This window comes from Nycticebus coucang, chromosome 2 (genome assembly GCF_027406575.1).
Source record: "Nycticebus coucang isolate mNycCou1 chromosome 2, mNycCou1.pri, whole genome shotgun sequence".
Classification (NCBI taxonomy): domain Eukaryota; kingdom Metazoa; phylum Chordata; class Mammalia; order Primates; family Lorisidae; genus Nycticebus; species Nycticebus coucang.
Window position 1 is genome coordinate 63,925,805 of NC_069781.1, and position 21,976 is coordinate 63,947,780.

General features: G+C 36.3%; 1 protein-coding gene across 6 annotated transcripts in view; it reads left to right on the forward strand.

The window, feature by feature from the left end:
- FREM1 (FRAS1 related extracellular matrix 1) overlaps positions 1 to 20,024 on the forward strand; it is a 183,025-nt gene extending 163,001 nt beyond the window's left edge. For 3 of the 6 annotated variants that reach the window (XM_053572312.1, XM_053572393.1, XM_053572383.1), the window contains 8 exons: positions 2,628 to 2,777; positions 4,273 to 4,511; positions 5,173 to 5,220; positions 5,473 to 5,637; positions 5,836 to 5,976; positions 6,403 to 6,518; positions 14,075 to 14,160; positions 16,051 to 20,024. In XM_053572312.1, coding sequence (XP_053428287.1) covers positions 2,628 to 2,777; positions 4,273 to 4,511; positions 5,173 to 5,220; positions 5,473 to 5,637; positions 5,836 to 5,976; positions 6,403 to 6,518; positions 14,075 to 14,160; positions 16,051 to 16,250 — 1,145 coding nt within the window. In that variant the 3' untranslated portion in view covers positions 16,251 to 20,024. Of the gene's footprint in view, positions 1 to 2,627; positions 2,778 to 4,073; positions 4,241 to 4,272; positions 4,512 to 5,172; positions 5,221 to 5,472; positions 5,638 to 5,835; positions 5,977 to 6,402; positions 6,519 to 14,074; positions 14,161 to 16,050 lie in introns of those variants that run through there. The other 3 variants (XM_053572323.1, XM_053572400.1, XM_053572332.1) reach the window with 2 other exon arrangements.
- The last annotated feature ends 1,952 nt before the right edge of the window (positions 20,025 to 21,976 follow it).

Here is a 21,976-nt window from a genome sequence, read left to right on the forward strand (position 1 = left end):
AGGCATAGAAACAAAGCCAAAATGCAGACAAATCAGAAGCACGTGAATGAAATAGAATGGATTTTCTCTCACCATTGGGTTCTACTCATAAGCCCAACAAAAATTTCAAGGATTTTTATTTTTTTATTTTTTGAGGTAGGGAAAAGAATGGGCAGTGATATAATATAACCTTTAAAAAATGAATCTAAAATAAGCGGAATTGGTTAGGGCTTAGAAATAATTTTTGCATTGGATTTATTTAGGTAATGCTTAATTTTAGGGGTCAAAGCAGTTCTCCAAATAGTAGCATTTTGCTTTCTTCATTCTTTGCCCCTTATCTTTTCATGACAATTTTATTGAAATAGCTGTCTATGTGGTCTCGCCATTTTTAACCTGTCTATCTGACTGGGTCCCCAGACCATCTCGCATAAGACTCTCAGGCTCATGTTGCTAAAATATCCACTTCACGGAAACCTTCCCCATTGCCCGTGGCTGTAGAGTCTGAATCTGGCCACCCGGTGCCCGGGGCTCATTGTGGTCTGACCCCCAACTATCTTTGCACCATTATGGCCTCATTTCCACCAATGTAACTCTCTATTCCAGCCAGTTAATTCACTCACCCCCTAGTCAAGGCCTCTACTTTGCTATTTTCCTGCCTTTGCTTGTACTATTTTCCTTCCTCCTACTCCTTCTTACTCTGGAGTCCACACATATGTAGGATAAAGCATCTATTCTATTCTTTTGGCAGCTAATCAGACATAGCTTTGAATGATTATTGGATTTTTCTAGTATTTATGTCTGTCTCCTCTAAGAGATTTTAAACTTTTTTAGGTCAGGGCTTGGCTTATGTTACTACTTAATGGTCTCCATAGCCTCTAATGCACAGGTAAGCACATAACAAGTACAAACTATATATTTGGATGGATTGATTCATCTATCCATGAGGTGGGAATTATATAGTATTTTCTATTAGATGCTTCAAGTTCTGTTTTTGTAAAGACTAAAAAAGTTACTGATTTAAGAACTCAGTTGATTACTGAAAGCTTAAGAAATTAGCTGTCAACCTATTTTTAAATAAAATGGTTCCAAATAGACCACTTTTTCCCCCTTTAAGTGCAAGAGTAGTGTAAGGGAACAGCTAGCTTTATCTTTCCATTGGATTCTGTTGGGGATTGATGAGATTTTGATCCTGAGACCCACATGATGATTACCTTCAAGAAAGAGGCCATTGGGCTGGGCACAGTGGCTCACGTCTGTAATCCTAGCACTCTGGGAAACTGAGGCAGCTGGATTGCCTGAGCTCAGGAGTTCCAGACCAGCCTGAGCAAGAGTGAGACCCCAACTCTAAAAATAGCCGGGTGATGTGGTGGTGCCTGTAGTCCCAGCTACTCGGGAGGCAGAGGCAAGAGAATCGCTTGTGCCCAAGGGTTTGAGGTTGCTGTGAGTTATGATGCTGTGATACTGTACCAGAGGTGACAAAGTGAGACTCTGCCTCCAAAAAAAAAAAAAGGCCATTATATGGATGGCACTGTTGAGAGGCATAAATCTATAGAAGGCAATCTGCAAGGGGGGAAAAAAGCCATATTTTTAAGAGAAGGTTAAAGAAAATATTGTTTAACTGCCTTATATAGAGGAGTGTAGGGGAGAAAATTATCAAATAGCCATTGAGTGAAAATAGTTAAATAGCCATGAGTAAGAGGCAGGTTAAATTTTTTCAACTTAGCCCCCAAAATTAAAACCACAAGTTTACAATCTTTTTTCTCCTTAACCATGAGCCTTGTCTCTCCACTAAGCAGTGTACTCTTTCCTTCCTGTCCCCATTGTTTCATCTAAGTAAACTCAAAGGATATCCTGTAACCCACATTATGGAAACAGGTCGGGAGTAGACATTCTTAGAAATTTCTTCCTGCCTTAGTATTTTGTATTTCTGGGGGTTGCTTTGCTTTCCCTCTTGCTGGTGACAGGACAGCTGGAATATGTTATAACATGAAAGCTATTTTGTTAGGTTTGCAAAGTTATTGTGAACCAAGTTTGACTGTAACTTCATGAATAGAGGCAGACAGAAAGGGAGGCAAAAAAGGGCTCTATTTCTAGAACCCCCAGCCCATAAATTCTCTTTAGGAAGCTATCAGACTGCTGTGTATTACATCATTAGAAAAAGCATCTGTGGGCTAGAAGGATCTCAGGAAGTGGGACAGCCGATGCAGGCAGCTGTCTTTAGAAATCAGTCATTTTAAGGGTTCCATGAATAGCATGAAGTATCATCTGATAATCACTTCTGTGATTTTTGGAACTATTAAGACTGTAAGATTGCAGTACTTTATTCTTAAGAACAGAAGGGACAGGTTAGGGGAAAAAATTGTCTTGCTTCTCATCTACTAACTTTTTTTTTCCCATCCCTTACATAATGCAGCTTACTTTTTTTGTTACAGTGTTTGCATTTAAACAGAATCATCATTGTCCAGGAACAAATGCAGTCTTTTCATATTATTTGGGAGAACAGCAGGACTTCACTGAGTTGGTAGCAGTACAATGGCTCACTCAGGCTACTGCAGTCTCGCTGTAGACATGTTAATTAATATATTTCTCTGACACCTAGGTGATTGAAATAGCAATTAAAGAGTAATTAAAATGTTTACTTCTTGTAGGAATGTCAACTAAGATGTGGAATATAGCAATTACCTATGACGGATTAGAGGAAGATGATGAGGTCTTTGAAGTAATTCTGAACTCCCCTGTGAATGCAGTTCTTGGCACAAAGACAAAAGCTGCAGTGAAAATTTTGGACTCAAAAGGAGGTATTCTTTTGATCCTCATCTTGAAATCAGGAGCGGTCCTGGCGCTATGGCTCTTGCTTTCAAAAGCCAACGTGCTTGATAACACCTTCAAATCAAAATGCTTAATTTCTTGTCAAGAAAGCAACCTCAGTCATGATGGAGGTCCTTTATTCTGGTTTCTGCTTCATGTGGTTTTCCTCCTGCTAAGAACCATTGCTTGAGAAAAGCAACAAGTCAGTGCCGTAGTTGTTTTTTTCAGGCTCGTTTGTTGTTCTCACCGAGGGGGAAACAATGTTGGTGAGAATCTATCGACAATTATTTTCCCCCAGAGTTTGTCGGGCTGTAATTATCTTCCTCAGTTAAAGAGAGCTCTCAGTGCCTAAAATCCAAGCCCCCAGTGTAGTGTGACCAGGAAAATTCTAAGAGAGGTAGGAATTGGAGAAAAATAAATGTGAGAGATGCAGCTGGCCTGGGGAGTCAGGAGCAGCTGGAGAATATTAATGAATGACTTTGGGCTGCAGAGCCAAACAGGTCCTGGGCTGTAAATGCTAAAAAAACAACCTGTGAACTAAATAAAAAAAGACCAAAGTCCTTGGTGCTCAGATTTTTTTTCTGTCCGGTACCTTCTAGTTGTGTTTTTAGCATTTGATAGTGACCAGAATCATTCTCAGTCTTATGCCCTCTTTTTCACATCCATCATGCCTTGTGTCCTATATATTTTTTTCTTATCTAGAGTGCATTATCTTTTTCTCTCTCTCCAAAAAACATGCACACTGTCCTCTTTTCTTTATACTATGTGTGTTTCCACATCTCTCCTGCTACCTATCCTCACCAAATTCATTTTTTTCCCAGTAGAAATTTCTGGTCATGGTAAGTACGCAAAACACATAAAATATACACTTTATATATGAAATATAAAATTTCCAGACAAGAGTTCTGACATTAGATTTTTTTAATGCCCTCCCAGAAATACTAACTGGTGAGGTTTGCAATAGAGGAAAGTGCTTAATTTCCTGTCTTTGTCCTGACAAAGTACTTGTCATTGTTCTGTTACAACTGAGTACAAATTTTTATAACTGTTATGTGATTCTATGACATTGTTAAACAACTCCAGTTTCTACCTCTCGGACACGAACATTTTGATGTGCTGGTGGAATAATAGTTGATCAGAGAATAAACTTGGTATATTGAGGAGTATCATAATGTGAAGAGAAGTGAGGCTGTTTTCCCAATATATGGTATGATTATAAAATCATGAAGATGATTTTTATTGGGGGTTTGTGAAATCAATTTCATGAATTTATAAACACCCTATAGATTTGCAGAAGGCACAGCTTTCCTGGATGGGAACTGATGGAGAATAAAGGAGTTTCTGGCAAATGGCAAAAAAGCAACATCTGGTGGGAAAATCATCCATCTAAGTTTAATGACAAGCTGCTCCAGGAGCTGTATCAATGTGATCCCTTATCTGTTTGTGTAAAATGAACTGACCGCCTGCCATCTTGCATGCCTCCAGGACAGTGCCATCCTTCACGTCCCGTCAACCAAAGCAGGAACAACATGGGGCAGAGGGGCATTTGGCGTCCACCACCCCTAGGGGCTTCATCACCCACCACTTCTGGGTCTTTTCATCTGGAAAGAAGACCTCGTCCATCTTCCAAGTGGCTAGCGGTCACCAGGGGGTATACACTACAGGGCTTTGATTCTACGGCCCTTTCTCAGAGGAAGCTCAGGCCCCACGGGAATGGCAAACTGGTAAAGATGGGGCCCTTCCAGGAGTTGATGAGTGGAATACATTAAAAAAAAAAAACAAAACATATTGATAAGTATTCTTAAACATTGAAGAAGCTGTTTTGATTCTCATGCTGAGTGAGTTCCTCACACACTTACGCAGTGCCTTCTGTATACAAAGATCATGGGCTGCCCTGCTTCATTAGTTGTACTAACTGAGGTGAGATACACTGATTCATCCATATGATTTCTGCTTTGGTTCCTTCTGTGATAGAGACAGATAGGTAATGACCAGTGGCCCTGAAACAGAGTGAGATTAAGTGAACCACTGAGGTGTGGAAGCCATGACTTTGACCTTATTAGCACAGCATTCTAACCAGGCACACTCTCACAAGGGAGGGAGGGGTGCGTGTGTGTGTGTGTGTGATGTGCCAAACAAATAAAGATATATTTTCTCCTTAACTGGGACTGTTTACATGTAAATCAATACGATAATCACAGATTGTAACTAAGCCCAGTGATTTTTGAAATTCCAATGTTTGGGCATGGCAAATCTTAATATGTTTATAATATATTTTAATTTTTTTCAAATATTAACAATATCTTACTGAGAGGGTAGGTTTTACCTATTGCTCATTATTATTCCAGCCAATTCTGTTCATATATTATTCTCTGTTGATTTCAGGTTCATCCATCCTCTGTTTACAGAAATGGAACAGACATCATTTATAAGGTAAGCATTGTTGGAGAACTACTAAATTCCTTATATTTATAGATGCAAAATATTTAGTGAAGCTATTATTTTATATCTTATATGTTATTTCTCTTAAAACTTGTCATAAATTAGAGGGTAAAAAACCTCTTGTATCTTTTTGCTTTGATCAGATTCCTAAACTGCTCATTTTTATAACAGTTTTTTTTTTTTTTTTCTGTTTGGTATCTTGATGTATGTGTTTTCCATATGGTCGGTGGTGGTTTCCTCAAGTATCATGGAGTGGTTTCCCTTAAACTAGAGAATGAGAGTTCCCCAACTCACACAAGGAATTCCCATGTATCCATCCTTAGTCCACCTCAGAAGGCAGCCGGAGTGGCAGAGCCGCTTCAGGCAGATAAGGTGGAATCCACAACTGACTCACACTTGCCCAGACAGGTATGGAAATCTTCTTCCCTTCCTATTCGCCTTACCACAGGCTGTTTGCTGGGCCATAAACACACTTAATTTACAGAACAGCCCCTAAGCATGGGGATAGTTTACTCAACACAAATACTTAACAACAAATGAAGACCCAAAGGAGGTTAAGTGTGTGATCAGATTAAGTCAATTATAAGTTGCCTTTCCTTCCCACAGGACCCACTGCCCTCATTTGCAAAGAACTGCACTCTGGAATTAAAAGGGCTCTTCCATTTAGAAGAAAGCACCCAAAAACTTTATCAGTGCAATGGGATTTCCTGGAATGCCTGGAGCCCCCAAACCAAGGTGGGAGACAGGGTGAGCAGCCAAGCACCTTTCCCCCCTGCAGTGTGCTCTGTAATGAAGGGGGAGTGGCCTGGGGTGTGGCTACGCTGCTGCTACATCTGCCTGTTCTTGTTACATCTTGAGGGCCAAGAGGAAAAAGGGGCCCAAAGTGTGTTTTCTTCATCACAAAATATATTCATGAAATAATTTAAGAGGATATTTACTCATTGTTTTAATTACAGGAATGTAAAAGGTATGAAATTGAAGCATTGCTGACTGTGGTAGTGTTTTTGGTAGGAGGCCATTGCAAGTCTGTGGGTAACCAACTGGGATTAAAGTTGACCCCCAGAGACAAAGCTACTCTGTTGAAGTGAGGAGACTCATAGAGTTCCTTATGTTGACAGCAGACTCTAGATTGTAAAGAATATAATGATGAAAACATGGGCAATTGTTTTTTAGGATGTGGAAGACAAATCCTGCCCAACAGGGTGGCACCAGCACTCAGGCCACTGTCACATTCTGATCACAGAGCAGAAAGGCACTTGGAACATGGCTGCCCGAGCTTGCTGGGAACAGTAAGGCACCCTATTTCACATTTCATTGATGTTTTCTTTCTCACTACTTTTCTATTTTCTCATGGGACTATGGGGCTGCTTCACTTATTCAACAAGCTCTGTGTGTTTAATATCTGCCTGGCTTTGTTTTTGGAACCCGGAGGGAGTGCCATAGTTCAGAATGGATTTATGACTACCTTGACAATGTCTTTGACTTCGCTTCTTCTGTTAAAACTGTCCATTGCTGCATTTGTTTATTTATTTGTCTCTATAGAATGAGCTGTTCTAAGTCAGCTGCATTACAGGGGTTCTGATATGGGATAGCAATCTTGCCCACTAATTTGAAAATATATAGCATCAGGCCATGAGCAAGAGGCATTGCTGATTGTAAAGTTTGACAAGGTGGACAAAGGCTTGTTGGGTAACAGAACAGTCAGTGAAAGATGACTTGTAGTCAGATAATGGCAACAAAGTGTATCTAGTCCAGAAGGACTTTAAAAATGCATCTGTGCCTCTCTGATGCTCCTTTTTTGCCAACCTGGATATTATTCAAACAATACAGGCTAATATGCCCTATGGCTAGAAGTTGAGACTAGAGAAATCCCTATTAATATTGATCACATCTTATACTTCATCAAATTTTAAAATTATGCTGATCTAAAGACACCATTAAGACAATAAAAGAACAAACCACATTCAGGAAAAGCTATTATCAAAATCACATTTCTGAGGAAGCTCTGGAATTCAACAACTACAATAAACACCTACAAATCAATAGCAAAAAGACAGCTCAAACAATAGCAAATGCAGTGTTCACCAGAGGACACGTACGATTAATTGGCCACTAAGTGAATGAAAAGGTGCTTTATACTCAATGGCTAAATGAAAATTTAAACCACAATGAAATACCACTTCACACCTACTAGAATAAGGAAAATTACAAAGTTGACAATACCAAATATTGGTGAAAAAAGTAGAGCAAATAGAATTCTCTTGGTGGATGTGTAAAATGGTACAACTTTGTAGAACTGTCTAGTGGTTTCTTACAAAGTTATGTACATCTATCCCATGACTTAGCCATTCTACTCCTAGGTATTTAACCAAAGTAAAAATATGTATTAAAGAAACTTATACAAAAGAATTTCATAGTAACTTTAATAATTTGGGTTATTTATTATTGGTATATTTTTAATAAACATGAGAAAAAGTTGGGGGATTTTTGTTTGTTTTTTTGTTTGTTTGTTTGTTTTGAGACAGGGTCTCACTCTGTCACCTTGAGTAGAATGCCATGATGTCATAGCTCACAGAAACCTCAAACTCTTGGACTTAAGTGATCCTCCTGCCTCAGCCTCCCAAATAGCTGGGACTACAGTTGCCTGCCAAAATACCTGGCTAGTTTTTTGTTTCTATTTTTAGTAGAGATGGGGTCTCACTCTTGCTCAGGCTGGTTTTGAACTCCTGAGCTCAGGTGATCCACCTGCCTCGGCTTCCCAGAGTACTAGGATTACAGGCCTGAATCATTGTGCCTGGCCAGTTGGGGATTATTTTAAATAATATTTTAGAAGCAATGATAAGGAGTAAAGTACTGAAACATCTAAGAATATGGATAAATTGTAGATAAAACAAAAACAGAATGTAGAGAGAAAGCAGCCCTACACAAAAGAATACAGTTCGTGAACTCATCCTAGAAAAAGTGCTACATGCCTTGTTGTTAAATATCACTACAGTCACCAGATGGCCATGGGGAGTACTTCCAACGTGATTGTAAAATGTTCAGCAGTGAGGTATGTAGCACTTTTTCTAGGATGAGTTTAAGAACTTAGTTGTCCAACCTCATATTGTATGATTTCATTTGTATGAACAGGAAAATCTAATCTATGGTCTAGAAATTAAAAAACATTATCTCAGGTAGGATTGTGGGATGACTCTAAAATAGCAAGAGGTAATGTTCTAGACTCTAGAAATGTTCTATGTCTTATTCTGGATGGTATGTTTATATACAATTGTCACAACTCATCAAAATGAGTATTTAAAAACCTATTCATTTTAAAGTATACCTAGATTTTTTTAAAGCTAATAAAATGTTTTAAAGTATGTTTAAAACAGGTTAAATCACCTCTTTCTTCATGGGTGTATTTTATGTCCTAACTATGACTAGAGACCCTCTGAGTAATCAGTGGCTTTCAGGTTTTTTATTGATTGAGTTGGTGGTGTCAAATAAGTTAAAATATAAAACAACGTTAAAGTAATCATTGTTTAAATGCATATATTCCCACAGTGTTAAAGAACAAATGAGACATTCTTTCACAAAAATAACCAGATGCCTTACGTTTATTTAAAACTTGTCTTAATGTATTGAAAGCCCTGGTAAAAGTAGTGGTGTTGGTCATTTCTCCTTGAGGAAAGAGCTTTGATGTAGATCAAAAGCTGTCTGAACTAGCAATAAGAAGATTGCAATATGCTACGAAAGGGAGCATATTTTCTCTACTAACAAAGATCAGGGCAAGAGCAGTTATGCGCCCCTGAAAGTTATCAAGATTAAATTGTTGCTGGGACTTGTTGGTTAAAATGTAGATGAAGAGAACTTCTCAACTTCAGGTTTGGCAGAAGCCTTATTGTTCATCTTCCTATGGTTTTTGAAGGGCTTGTGGATAATTATGCTGATCTATAGTGAAGTTTTCTTTGGTTCTTAATGTTATGAGAAAAATAAGGACAATGTATGTTGAGAGAGATCTTTCCATCCAGCCATAGATGGTGGTGTAAAGTTGCCAAATGTATTTTTAGAATAACTGTTCTTTATTCTGAAATTATGATCTTCCAGCTTCTTAGTGTCAAAAGTCACTTTTAAAAAAATAATGACAACTTATAGTAATGTTGTTGATGGCCTTATTTTGACAACCCTATACCAGTCTCCTATTTTTTAAAAAAAATTTGATTGATCCAACTAATTGCAGCTGGATTTTAATGGTGAGTAGCAAGACTAGTTATAGAAAGGTTCTTACATTATCTATTAATATTGTACAATTTAATCATCCCATTAAAAAACTGAACACCCAAATTTATTAAAAACCTAACTACTTCCTCATGCACTTACAAGATTTCATCTGCACCTTGTATTAATAAGCACTTTCATTCCTGGCCATTTTATATTAGCCTAGCCTGGTCCTACATGTATCCTTAGTTTTATATTTACAGCTTACGAAATTGTTGCATGTGTATTAACTTCTTTAATTCTCTCATTGCTGCTATTATTATCTATAGTTTACATATTAAAAAGAGGTTCCAGGAAGTAAAATCATTTGCTCATGGTCATATAAGCAAGTAAATGAAAGCGATAGGATTTAATTTTTTACATACTCTCCAAAACAGCTCTTAAGTATAAGTGATTTCCCCTCCCAAGTGCATTGACAAGCTTGTCTAATAACTTTGTGTTAGGCTAACCTAAAGTAGGTTTTCAAAATTATGTTTTAAGAGTTTTGTATCTCTCAGGGCAGTGCCTGTGGCTCAGTGGGTAGGGCGCCGGATTCAAACCTGGCCCCGGCCAAACAGCAACAAAAATATAGCCGGGCATTATGGCAGGCACCTGTAGTCCCAGCTACTTGGGAGGCTGAGGCAAGAGAATCGCCTAAGCCCACGAGTGGGAGGTGGTTGTGAGCAGGGTGACGCCACAGCACTGTACCGAGGGCGATAAAGTAAGACTCTGTGAATTTTGTATCTCTTACTACAAACATATTCTAAGTTTCCTTTGGATTTGAATCATAACCTCTCAGGGCAAACCTAAGGCACAAAAAATTCTGAGATTTTAGATTCATTCATTTAAAAAATATTTATCAGCACTACTGTGCTATAACTTTTTAACCCCCCAGTATTAGCCCTACTCCCAGTCGCTCCTTCTTTGATAATGAGCTTCAGGGAAATAGACAACTATGACTCTCCAGATCCAGCTGTCCTCTATGTCAAGTCCTAAATGCTTCATTTTACATCAGCAAAATTGTCATACAAGACTGGCAATTCCTCCCAAAATCCCCTTCCCGCAAAGTTTTACTAAGAATATGAAAGTTGTTAAATTTAATAAGATTTAGCTTTCATTAAGTTGCTTTCTTACTTTAAGTTCAATCAAGGAGTTCTCTGGACTTAAATGTAATAATATTATGCAAGCAATATTTGTTGATTGCATATATGAAAACATAAGAGGTATTTAGAACTGCTATAACTGGAAAGAGATTTTGTTCTGGAATAAACCATTATAAAATCTATGACAATACCTGAAAATTTTCTGCCTTCCCTATTCAGTCAAAAGTGATGATATCAAAGAGATCAAACATGGTTCAGAACTACTTTGTTAAAATTACTTTGATAAATTCTGGTCTCAGAAAATTGTTTTATGCTATAAAAATTCTGTCTTTTTAGATATAAAAATGAAAAATCTCTCAGAACAACTAGAATTTTTCTGCCATATTTTAGAAAGCAACTAATGATCTACCAGTAACATAAATTATTTCTAATTATAAATTATCTATTATCCATATTGGCACATGAGTTGAAACATTTATCAAATATCATTTTTGATGGCATTTCAAGGTGTGTAAGAGAGGCAAAGAAAGTATATACAGTGAGAGATTTTAAAAATAGCATAAAAAGCTTCTAATTTTAAATGTTAGTTGAAAGAATACTTTATCTGATTACATTTGTGTGATACTTCAATGCACATTTTATTTCAAAAAGGCAAGAAGGATGATTATAGGTATTTAGAAAAAAAGCCTAGCAACAAATTGTAAAAGCAAATTAAAAGTAAAAGAAAAGATTTCCTCTAGATCGGTCATTCTGGGCGGAACATCTTTGGGTGGCAAGACTACCTCCCCAGTATCGTTTTCCTCTGAACTCAAGTCTTCCCCTGCCCTTTCAGCACACTTTCATTCATCCTTTAGGCTTCTCTGCTTTTCTTCATTCGTTCTTTTTCTTTTTCATTTTGGGCTCTTCTGTGATTCCATCGGTTTAAAAATGGGGATTCCTCGGGGCATGGTCAATTCCTCTGTGAGGTAAAATTCACAGTTTAGCACTTTATAACCTGGAAATTTACCTTCACATGAAATATTTTAGAAGATGATCTTAGATTCTATAATTAGAATGAGTACACATTAGTATGTTTTGTCTTAGGGACCATTATTCAATTCTGTTTCCTCAGGCTCCCTTACTGGTCTATGTACCTGAAGGTCCTTTACAGTGGGTCATTAACAGCACCCATGTTTCAATAAGGACAGCAAATTTTACTTTATCCCTTTCCTCTAATCAGATTACTAACATGGCTCAATTTTTATCTCCAGTCTTCTTCCCTCCCTGTTGATGTTTTATTACTTTTCTAACTTAAAGGAGCTAGACTCCTAGATTAGGCATTTCTTAAATTTACATCCAGTAATCTCATCTGCTCACTTCCTAGGCAGTCATTGTACATTTGGTAATTGTATTATTATAGATCGTTATCTAGGAAACCACTTTGTTTTTCCACAGAAATGTCTGGAACCCCTGCTGGCCTGAATTACCCTGAAGTATACCTAAACTTAATCAAAAACTTTCAAAGAAATAGATATTTATTTCCATAACTAAAAAAAATTAAGTTTTCTATGTTTAATTCTACCTATAAAAGATTCTTATTTATGTACATGTGCCCATGTATTTTATTTTCATATCCATATGTACATATCAATACACATAATATCCACATATTTATATGGATGTAAGCATAAAAAATATTTTTATAAAATAATCAACACACAAATACTCAAATATTTCTTTTGTGAATAACTAAAAACTTTACCTATTTGAAACACAACTATTTTCCCATCTCATTCTTTTAAGACTTCTTGCTTTTTGGAGAGTCAAAAAGAAAACTGATATTGTACTTGACCACACAAAAATGAATTTTACGAAGTTTTTGTTAAAGATAGTTTCAAGAATCCTCAAGCTAGAGATATAAGCAAGGAGGTTTAATAACCTTGAATAAAATATGTTATTTCCTGATAATGAAATTAAGACTGCAAGATTAGGGAACATTAGTGAGGGAATTAGTTCAGTAAGGGAATTAGGGAATTCAGTGAGGGAATTAAGAGCAAAAAAGTAGAACCCTGGTTTCCCACACTCCATCCAGTATTCCATGTGATTGAGAGAGCTACTCCAGCCCTTCCTCTCTGCCCTGAACACAGGTTTGATACTCTTGTGTTCTAAGCCCACAATGCAGTAGAATGATCATATTGTGTGTGATGGGGAGGAAAGGAAAGGAGATGCCCGGAAAGGAAAGGAGATGCCCCCACATACCTGCTGTACTTGTCAGGCAAAGGGGGGCAGTAAACAAATAACAAGGTCAGAGCCAAGTCATAAAACCCACATGCCTCAATCTGAGGCCATTCAGCAGAGGGGCTAAAAGCCTCACACATCTCTGGAGGCCTAGAAGACACCTTTGCATTGTAGAACAGCAAAGTACTGGTATTAGAGGGGAAAATCATTGTGAAACAAACTGCATTCACCATATCTGGTCCAGAAAAGTAGAGAAATAAATCTGGATTTTGAAAAGACATAGACAAAATAAATAGAATTCAGTCCAACAGTTGTGTAACTTTATTCAAGTGTTGCTAACTTTGTTTCTTTTTTCATATCAGGGGATATTAACCAGGCAAGAAAATCAGCATGATTTTACTTTTTTTCTTGTTTAATTTTTAAAAACATTTTAAAATTATTTCTTTTTTAAAAATTTAATTTTATTTTTAATTGACAAATAATAATTGTATATATTTATGGGGTACAATGTGAAGTTATGACATATGTATATACCTTGTATATTTATCTTTTGTTTGGAACTTTGTTCTTAAAGAAAAAAAGAAAAATAATTATTAGATTTTTATTTAAAGCATTTTTAAAGAGTTTTTAATAAGTACTGCTATGGAATTGGGCACAATCAAGTATTTTTTGCTTCTAGAAATAATTTACATAGCTGTAAAAATAATTCAGAAGAAATTCTAAGTTAAGGGAAATTTTTTATTTATTTTTATAATAGGTACTTTAATTTCTATACAGTATGTGAAATTTTGATACTGGGGCTATGCTCGTTTCACTGATTATAATGAAAGGGTCGCAATTATTGGGTTACTTTATTAAACACACCCAGCTCCAAATTTAGACCTCAAGTAATTTTTGGGTTTCCTTACTGATCACATTAACTAGATAATTGCCAAATTTGTAATAGTTAGAAACAAACTTATGGGAAGGATTTTGGCATTAAGTAATTAATCTTAATAAGTGGGGAATTGCTCATTTTCCAAAAAGAATATTTACAACCTACTGATCTGTGCTTTAACGCCCAGATATTATAATGAAAGATCGCTCCTTGATGTTGCCGCCCCTCACCAGGCAGACATTCGTAAAAGTCAAAATAGTGTATCCAAACTCTCAGAAAGTTCTTTCTACATATATACTTCATTGTATTTCAAGCTTATTTTTTTTTTCTATTTCACATTTTATTATTTATCAGTGGAAATGTGAACTCCTTGTCTCTGATGCTCTCATTCTCCTTTGCTTGCATGTAGATACCGGGGCAGCCTTGTAACTGTGTTCTCCAGGAGGCACATGCGATGGCTCTGGGACATCAGTGGGAGAAGGCCCTTTTGGATTGGCAAGTACCTGTGCTGTGGGAGGAGGGAAGCCAGGACATGAACAGATTGGGCGTCACCACTCACTGCTCCCTTCCATGGACCAAATGGTTGTGATTTACAATAATGAGTAATGGTTACAGTAATGAATAATGGTTAGATGGTTATTCGAAAACCATCTATCTTTTAAAACTCATCTTAAACCGTCTGACATAATACTTTTAGTTTTAGACATCTATCCCAAGGAGATAATTAGGGATGTTGTTAGATTGAGAGGCAAGAGAATTCATTACACTAATATTTCTAAAAGTAAAAAAAAATTGGGCGGCACCTGTGCTTCAACGGAGTAGGGCGCCAGCCCCATATGCCAGAGGTGGCAGGTTCAAACTCAGCCCTGGCCAAAAACTGCAAAAAAAAAAAAAAAATTAGCCATAACTAGAGAAAAGTTAAATAAATTATAGTATAGCCATTTGGAGGAATATTTAATATTTAATGCTTTTGCAACCCACTAAATAACAAAAACACCTTATGTTTATTTATTAATTCATTTGACAAATACACGTTGGATGCCTATTATTTTATTTATAAAATATGTGAGGTAATCTATTGTGGCAGGGTCCATAGTCATATGAAGCATGAAATAATTTATAATAAAAAAAAAGTATGTGCATGTGGTGTATATATATAAATACATATGTGCCAGAAAATGATTTACCTCCAGTCAAGAATTATAGGTGATGTTTTCTGATGTTTGAATACCTTCTACAGTTTTAATAAAAATGACAAATCTTTTCAAGTCACTTTAGAAATAGAATTCTAAGCATACATTAAAGCCAGTATTCTCACTACTTCTCCTTAGAAGCATTGCATTTGAACAAGCTATACTAGACTCTGAGCTTCTCAGAACTTCTGTAGTACTCACTGGTTCTCTAAATTCTGAAATGATCTCAGAGTATTAAGAGTAAAGGCTGAAGGGTAAGTTTTCTCTACACCCACAATAACTGATGTTAAAGTTCTGTTTTCACGAAGTACTTAGGCATAGGTCACTTCATCAATAATTCAAAAGAGCACTCTGGAAGAAGATAGGCTATGTCTAACCAAGGGTATTCTATTTAATTTCACCCAAAAAGATTCACAGGGAATCGGCTGGGGGAAGGGAATATGCTGTGTAACTCGGACTTTTCATGGTCAAATTTGATAGGGGAGATGTCAGATCATGCTACTGCAGGGGGTTCTTTTCTCATTTTGTTCTTTTTTATTTCCATTAGGAAAGGGAGTGAGGGGGAGGAATGGTTCTTTAAGAAAATATTAGAGAAGCTTTACAACAATAAAGTGTAGTTTGTGAAAATTGCCAGTGGGAGTAGAGAGGCAAGTAGAGAAAAGCTGCTTTGTATTGGATTATAGCAGATTGATACATCTTAAGCGTCAGTCTGAAGATAATACATAGTAAGCTACTTTCAAATATGAAAACCAGCGCATTGAAATAATGAGGAAGAGGGACAATAGATGAGAGTATGTTTCCCTGCGGTAGGAGTTCTGTGTGTACGGTATGAATGATAATATTAACAGCTGATATTTATTAACCGCATATTACATCCCAAGAGCTTTACATATATTATTTAATCCTCAAGACCCATTCCTTAGATGAGAAAACTAAAACTCAGAGGGGTAAATAACTTGTCAGAACATGCTCAATTAGCAAGTGGTAGAGCTAGAATTTGGACTCGGATCTGCCTGAACCCAAAGCCTTACCCTCTTACTTGCATCTTACAGTGCCCCCGGTTCCTATTCCTTGTTTGAGAACCCAGGCCTTTGTCTGGATGTGATAACTGAGCTCAGAGCAACAGACTACATGTGACATCCAAGTACAAATGTAATAAAGTCATTTGGCATATTCTTTTGGTTTGCGTTAGGTTTGAATGACCAAGTCCACGGTGGCCACTGGGAGTGGATCAGTGGGGAACCTGTCACCTTCACCAGTGGGAAGAGAGGGCCCGCTCAACACTTACAGCCTGGGAAGAATTGTGTTTTGGTTCAAAGACGGGGGAAATGGCAAACAAAGGACTGTCAGAAGGGCACACCTCACAATTATGTGTGCTCCAGGAAACTCTAAATGTAACTGGCTCTGCAGGTGCCCATCTGGGATTTATCACCTATTTATGTACAGAAAATGAATTGTCACGACTGACTGGGTACAGCTTCGTTAGCTTCGTCATTCTACCTAATGAAAATGAAACATAGATGAATCATTCCGGGAAGATTGATAAATGTGTATTTCTTATGAGATGAGAAACAATTTTTGCATCTCTATACCTTTCAAGATAAATGCCTACAGTATTATGAGGTGAGGGATTTGGTTGTTCCAGAAGATCTTCACCCTCGCTCCACTCCAAATCTCAGGCAGCGCCAATTTCATGGTCCTCGGATATCTTTGTCCCTTTACCTCCGGTGAGTCCGTTCTGAAATTTATATTGTAGGAGTTCCTACCACATCATTCTGAGTGGAACTAACGCTACCAGCTCATTACACCAAGGTTGAACTACAGAGGGCTGCTTTGTCCCATGGGAGCCCTTTAAATGTGAAACCTCAGATGAAATTTGTGGATGAAAAAGAGAATTCTCTGTAGTGAAAAAGGAAAGGCTTTGGATGGAAGGATCTTGCAGGTGGAGGCTTATCTGCAAAGCGCTAGTTCCCATAAGAATTCATGGGACTTACTGTATTTCACTGATCTATCCATCCATACTCATGAAACATCTCCTTTTCCAATATGGATGTTAGCATTGTACCATTCCAAAGCTAATGATTGGATTTCCCCCAGCCTTACAGAGTCATCTTTTCATCTGTGTTTATCATGCTGACCAGCATTTTTCAAGGACATTTGGACTAGAGTATAAATAAATGATGGTTTACATATGGAAGAAAAATATTGCTTCCTCAGATGTGTCCCCATGAACTATGCTGATGAGCAAAGAAAAATAATACTGAAAAGAGAGCCCTTGAAAGCTTATATTCTCGGAAAGGATTTTGAGGCAATTTTGAGCCCTTAAATCTTTAATATTTGCAAAAATGGCATGTTAACTTGATTCTCTAATGGAAAGGTATCTTATTAATTTATAATCTCAGCTGAGTGGAATATTTTTGTGGCAATGAAGCATGTTGCAGCCTTACCAGAACTTCCTTCTGAAATCAAGATTTAATTATAGGAAATTAGAACTTTATTCTGAAACATTTATTTAAAATTTTTCTCTTTCATAATCATTAAAAAATATTATTGTGCCAAATATAAATTGCTATAGTGTACCAGCATAACTTCATAATCAAAATGGGGATATCAAGTAGACTACAGCTTTGGTTTTATTATAAAAGTGAGTGTGGTAGACACTAAAAATGCTTGAACAAAGTCAGTCTAGCGGGCATGTGAAAACATGACAAGCGTGTTTTATTTCACCTCATTTATCAAAGTTTTAATTAATAGAAAAATTTACCAAGAGAGATGGAGATAAGACTCAGACATTTTACCTCTTACTTAAATCTAAACACAATTGTAGAGTTGGGGGCTCTTCACTTAGATGACCCAGGCAGGCTCCAGATTGCTATAATGGACACATTTTCTGTGGGATACAAGCAAAGTCTTGTGTTTAACTAAAAGATGCCATGCTCTGTACCAGCTCCAGCCAAATTTTTTCTGATCCACTGGTTTCTATTGTGCTGATCCACTGGTTTCTATTGTGTAAAAAAGTGAGATTCGGGATTAATACAAAAGAGTTATTTGCCTAAAGAGTTAAGTCCTAGGAAGGAAAGTAAACATTTGAGAAATGAGAGAATACTGTTTCCTTCTGGAATTCCAAAACTACACAAACTATATAAAACTGAAAAATAGAACCATGTCAACTGTGTAGAACCTGGTTAGTATGGTAGATTTTCACACATTTCTGTAATGAAAATAGCAATAATTGTAACTATAATTGAGAGTGTTAGCATAAAGGGAAAATGTTTTGATTTTTATAACAATTAGAAATACTAGAAGAATATTTACAAATATTCCTGATTGTGAAAGCATTAATCAAGTTGGAAAATCCAAGTAATTGAAAGAAGAAAAAAGTAGAAATTCAGGCACACTGGGGTGTTGGGCAATATTCGTCATGACCTTCATTTCTTTCTCATGATTGGACCTTGGTCGGGGAAGGGGGGGAATAAATGATTGTCATAGTTCCCTCTGCCTTGATTGGTCATTTCTGCTTTTTAAGTTCCGGTAAGAGCGAAAAGGAGGGAAATGAAGTAGTGGGTAAAATGGGAAGGAAGGATTATAGGAGAAACACGAAGAGGGCTGGTAGGAAACAATAAGAGCTGTTGGGAGGTAGGAAGAAAAGCATCAGGACAAAAGACCTGAATGTACCCAGCTCTTCTCCCTGAACTTGAACACCAACTCAGGAAAAGTCCCACTATATTCAAGGGCATCCATCCACCTCAACAACGTGTAGCTTTTCAGGATCTTCTGGTTATTTGGTCCTTAACAAATACACAGCATATACTTACTAAAAATAAATTTAAACAACATATGATAATCATTTCATCTTCTTCCAAGAAAATGAACCAGGTGACATTAATTTGCTTTCCTGTTTTTGTTTATTTTTAATACAGCCGAAAAGAAATGCACATATATTAATTAACACTATGGTTCTGTGTAATTTAAACCGTAAACTGGTGCTGATTAGTGTCTGCAATAAAGCAGCATATGAAATGTACTGTATTTAGCGTTGTATCAAAGTTAATAAAAATAAACTTATTTTAAGTTCTGAGACACTGTTCATTTAGTTTTCAACATTTTGTATCTTTCCTGGGGACACATGGGTCTTATATTTTAATGATTTTGTTAAAAAGAGACAGAAAATGGACCAGGCTTTAGCTGCATGGCTTCTGTGTATCCATGCATCCATCCACCATTCACTGAACAAATGTTGCACATGGAATGCCAACTCTGCACTTGACATTGTTCTGGATACTGAACGTACGTAGTGATGGAGATAGAAAATTAAAAGTATAAAAGCATAGTACATACATACAGATTTCTTATAGACTTTTTTAAGCCTCAAGCTTTTCATCAGGGAATAAGCCACAGTGGAAATCAGTGATTATGTTATTCCTTTTCAAATTTGAAGGAAATACACACAAACAGCTTGGTAGCCTTTTGTTGTATTTCCCTCTTGATTAAGAAACTGGTGTTAACTTCTGAATTTTATAATCAGGTCAATGTTATTATTGATAGCAACTGTCCCAAATTTCTTGTTTCCAGAATCAAGTCGGGAACTAAAATTTTTAAATCTAGTTAATTGATTTTGTAACAACTATTTTTTCTAAAATGACAAGCAGTATGTGTCTCTGTATCTTAGAGATTCCTGAAGCAACAGAAATTAGAGAGACTTTGGTATTATCTATTACTTTTCTTTTGATAACAGAGAAGGTTACAGTGTGACGTATTCAGGGCTAGGACTGAGGTCTTCCAGATTGTGTGCTGAACATCCTCTGGTTATTCTACATGTCTGTTACCACTCTGAGCAGATGGTTTTATTATATTCAGTTAAAATATCTTTAATGAGTGTAATAAAACTCATCATATACTTGAAAGCATTACTATAAGCAAAAGACGACAGACACAGAGGCCATACCTTTTATGAATCCATTTACATGAAACGTCCAGAGTAGGCCAACCTATAAGGACAGAAAGTAGGTTAGTGATTGCCAAGGTGTGGGTGAAGGGGAGAATTGAAATTAACTGCTAATAGGTACAGTGTTTCTTTTTGAAGAAATGAAAATATTCTGGAGTTAGCAGTAGTAATGGTTGCACAAATAGTGAATGTACTAAAAACTACTGAAATGTACAGTGTAAAATGGCAGCTTTTATGGTATGTGAAGTGTACCTCAATAAAAACGCTATTAAAAATGAATCACATAAAATTTATTTTAGAAAGCTATAAATTAGTTGATATATGTTCTGTAGGTATATTTGACTCATCAAAGACACATTTCCCGGTATTTGCCCCAAGACTCACTCAGACTTTTGTTTATTTGTTTACATAGTTGGTTAAGGGGAAGGGGATTGGTTGGTTAAGGGGAAGGGGATGCTGATTTGACCTATTTTTAAATTTATGGTACTACTTTATTGATCTTCCTCTCCTTTCTCCCCATCAATCACAGGAGAACTGTCACTAATAGCAGTGTGTATATGGATGTCACGGTTTTCTCAAAATTAATTTGACAAGCCTTCAGAACAGGATTATACAGGAAATGAATATACTATCCTTATAACTTACACATATAACTTTATTTCGAGCCATTTTTATAGGTCTTATATTCTGCTAGGCAATAAAGTTTAGTTTATCTTAAGACAGAAAGGAACAAAAATCAACCAACACTTCTATTAAAGGCCTCACGGTAACCCGCAATGCTTTTTCCAAGCAATGACGTATGAGTTCACCTTTTGTTTCTATCCCCATCTGTATTTTTGCTTTCCAAAAGCAATCAATCCCAACTTATCCTACAGGAAAAAAGTACAGACCCAACTATGTGCTACCTACAAGAAATATGGTTTAATTATAAATACACAAATACATTAAAAATAAAAGAATGGAAAAAGAGATGCCATCCTAAACTAGCCAAAAGAAAGCTGGAGTGCTATATTAATATGAGATGCAGCAGATTTTAAAGCAAAAAATACAACAAAGGATACAGAAGATTATTTCATAATGTTAACAGGTCAATATGTCAAGAGAATATAATAGTCCTAAACATTTATCCATCTAATGACAAAGTTTAAAAACACATAAAAAACAAAAGATGGTCGAACCACAAGGAGAAATAGACAAATCTATATATATAGTCAGAAATGTTAATATTCCTTTCTCGATAATTGATAGAACAAATAGGAAAAAAATCAGTAATGATATAGATATGTGGATACTATCAACCAAGTTAACCTGATTGAAATATATGAACTCTTTCCCTCCAAACAGCAAAATACATATTCTTTCCCATTGCAGATGATACATTTACCAGGGAAGACCACTATCTGGTTCTTGATAAATTTGAAAGGGTCAAGTTGTATTAAATATGTTGTCTGATCAAGTTGTATTAAATATGTTGTCTGAATGCACTGAAATTAAGTTTGATATCAATAACAGAAATATTCCTGGAAGATTCCCAAATATTTGGAAACTAAATTGTATCCTTCTTTAACACCTGGGTTAAAGAAGGAGTCAAAAAGGAAATTTAAAAGATGCTTGACTTACAAGGGTATATGTGAAACTTGGTAAACAGTCTGTGAAGCTAGTGAATGATGCCCCATGACTATATCAATGTACACAGCTATGATTTAATAAAAAAATAAAATATGCTTGAATTGAATAAAATAAAAACACAGTATTTCAAAGTTTTGAAGATGCCATTGAGGTAGGACTTGAAGGAAATTTTATAGCTTTAAATGCTCATATTAGGAAGAAAGGTCTCTGCCACGTTAAGAAATAGAAAAAGAACAAAGAAGAAATAAAGAAATAATAAAGATCAAAACAGATATCAATGAAATAGAAAAGAGAAAATCAGTGAAGGAAATCAATAAAACTAAAAGCTGATTCTTTGAGAATATCAATAAAATTGATAAACTTCTGTTCAGACCGATCAGAAAAAAAAGACACAGATTATTAATATCCAGAATCAGAGAGGTAACGTCCCTACAGATTCCATAACTAGTCAAAGGATAATAACAGAATGTCATAAAAAACTTCATGCCAATAAATTTGACAACTTAAATGAAATGGACATATTTTTTGAACAATAAAAATTATG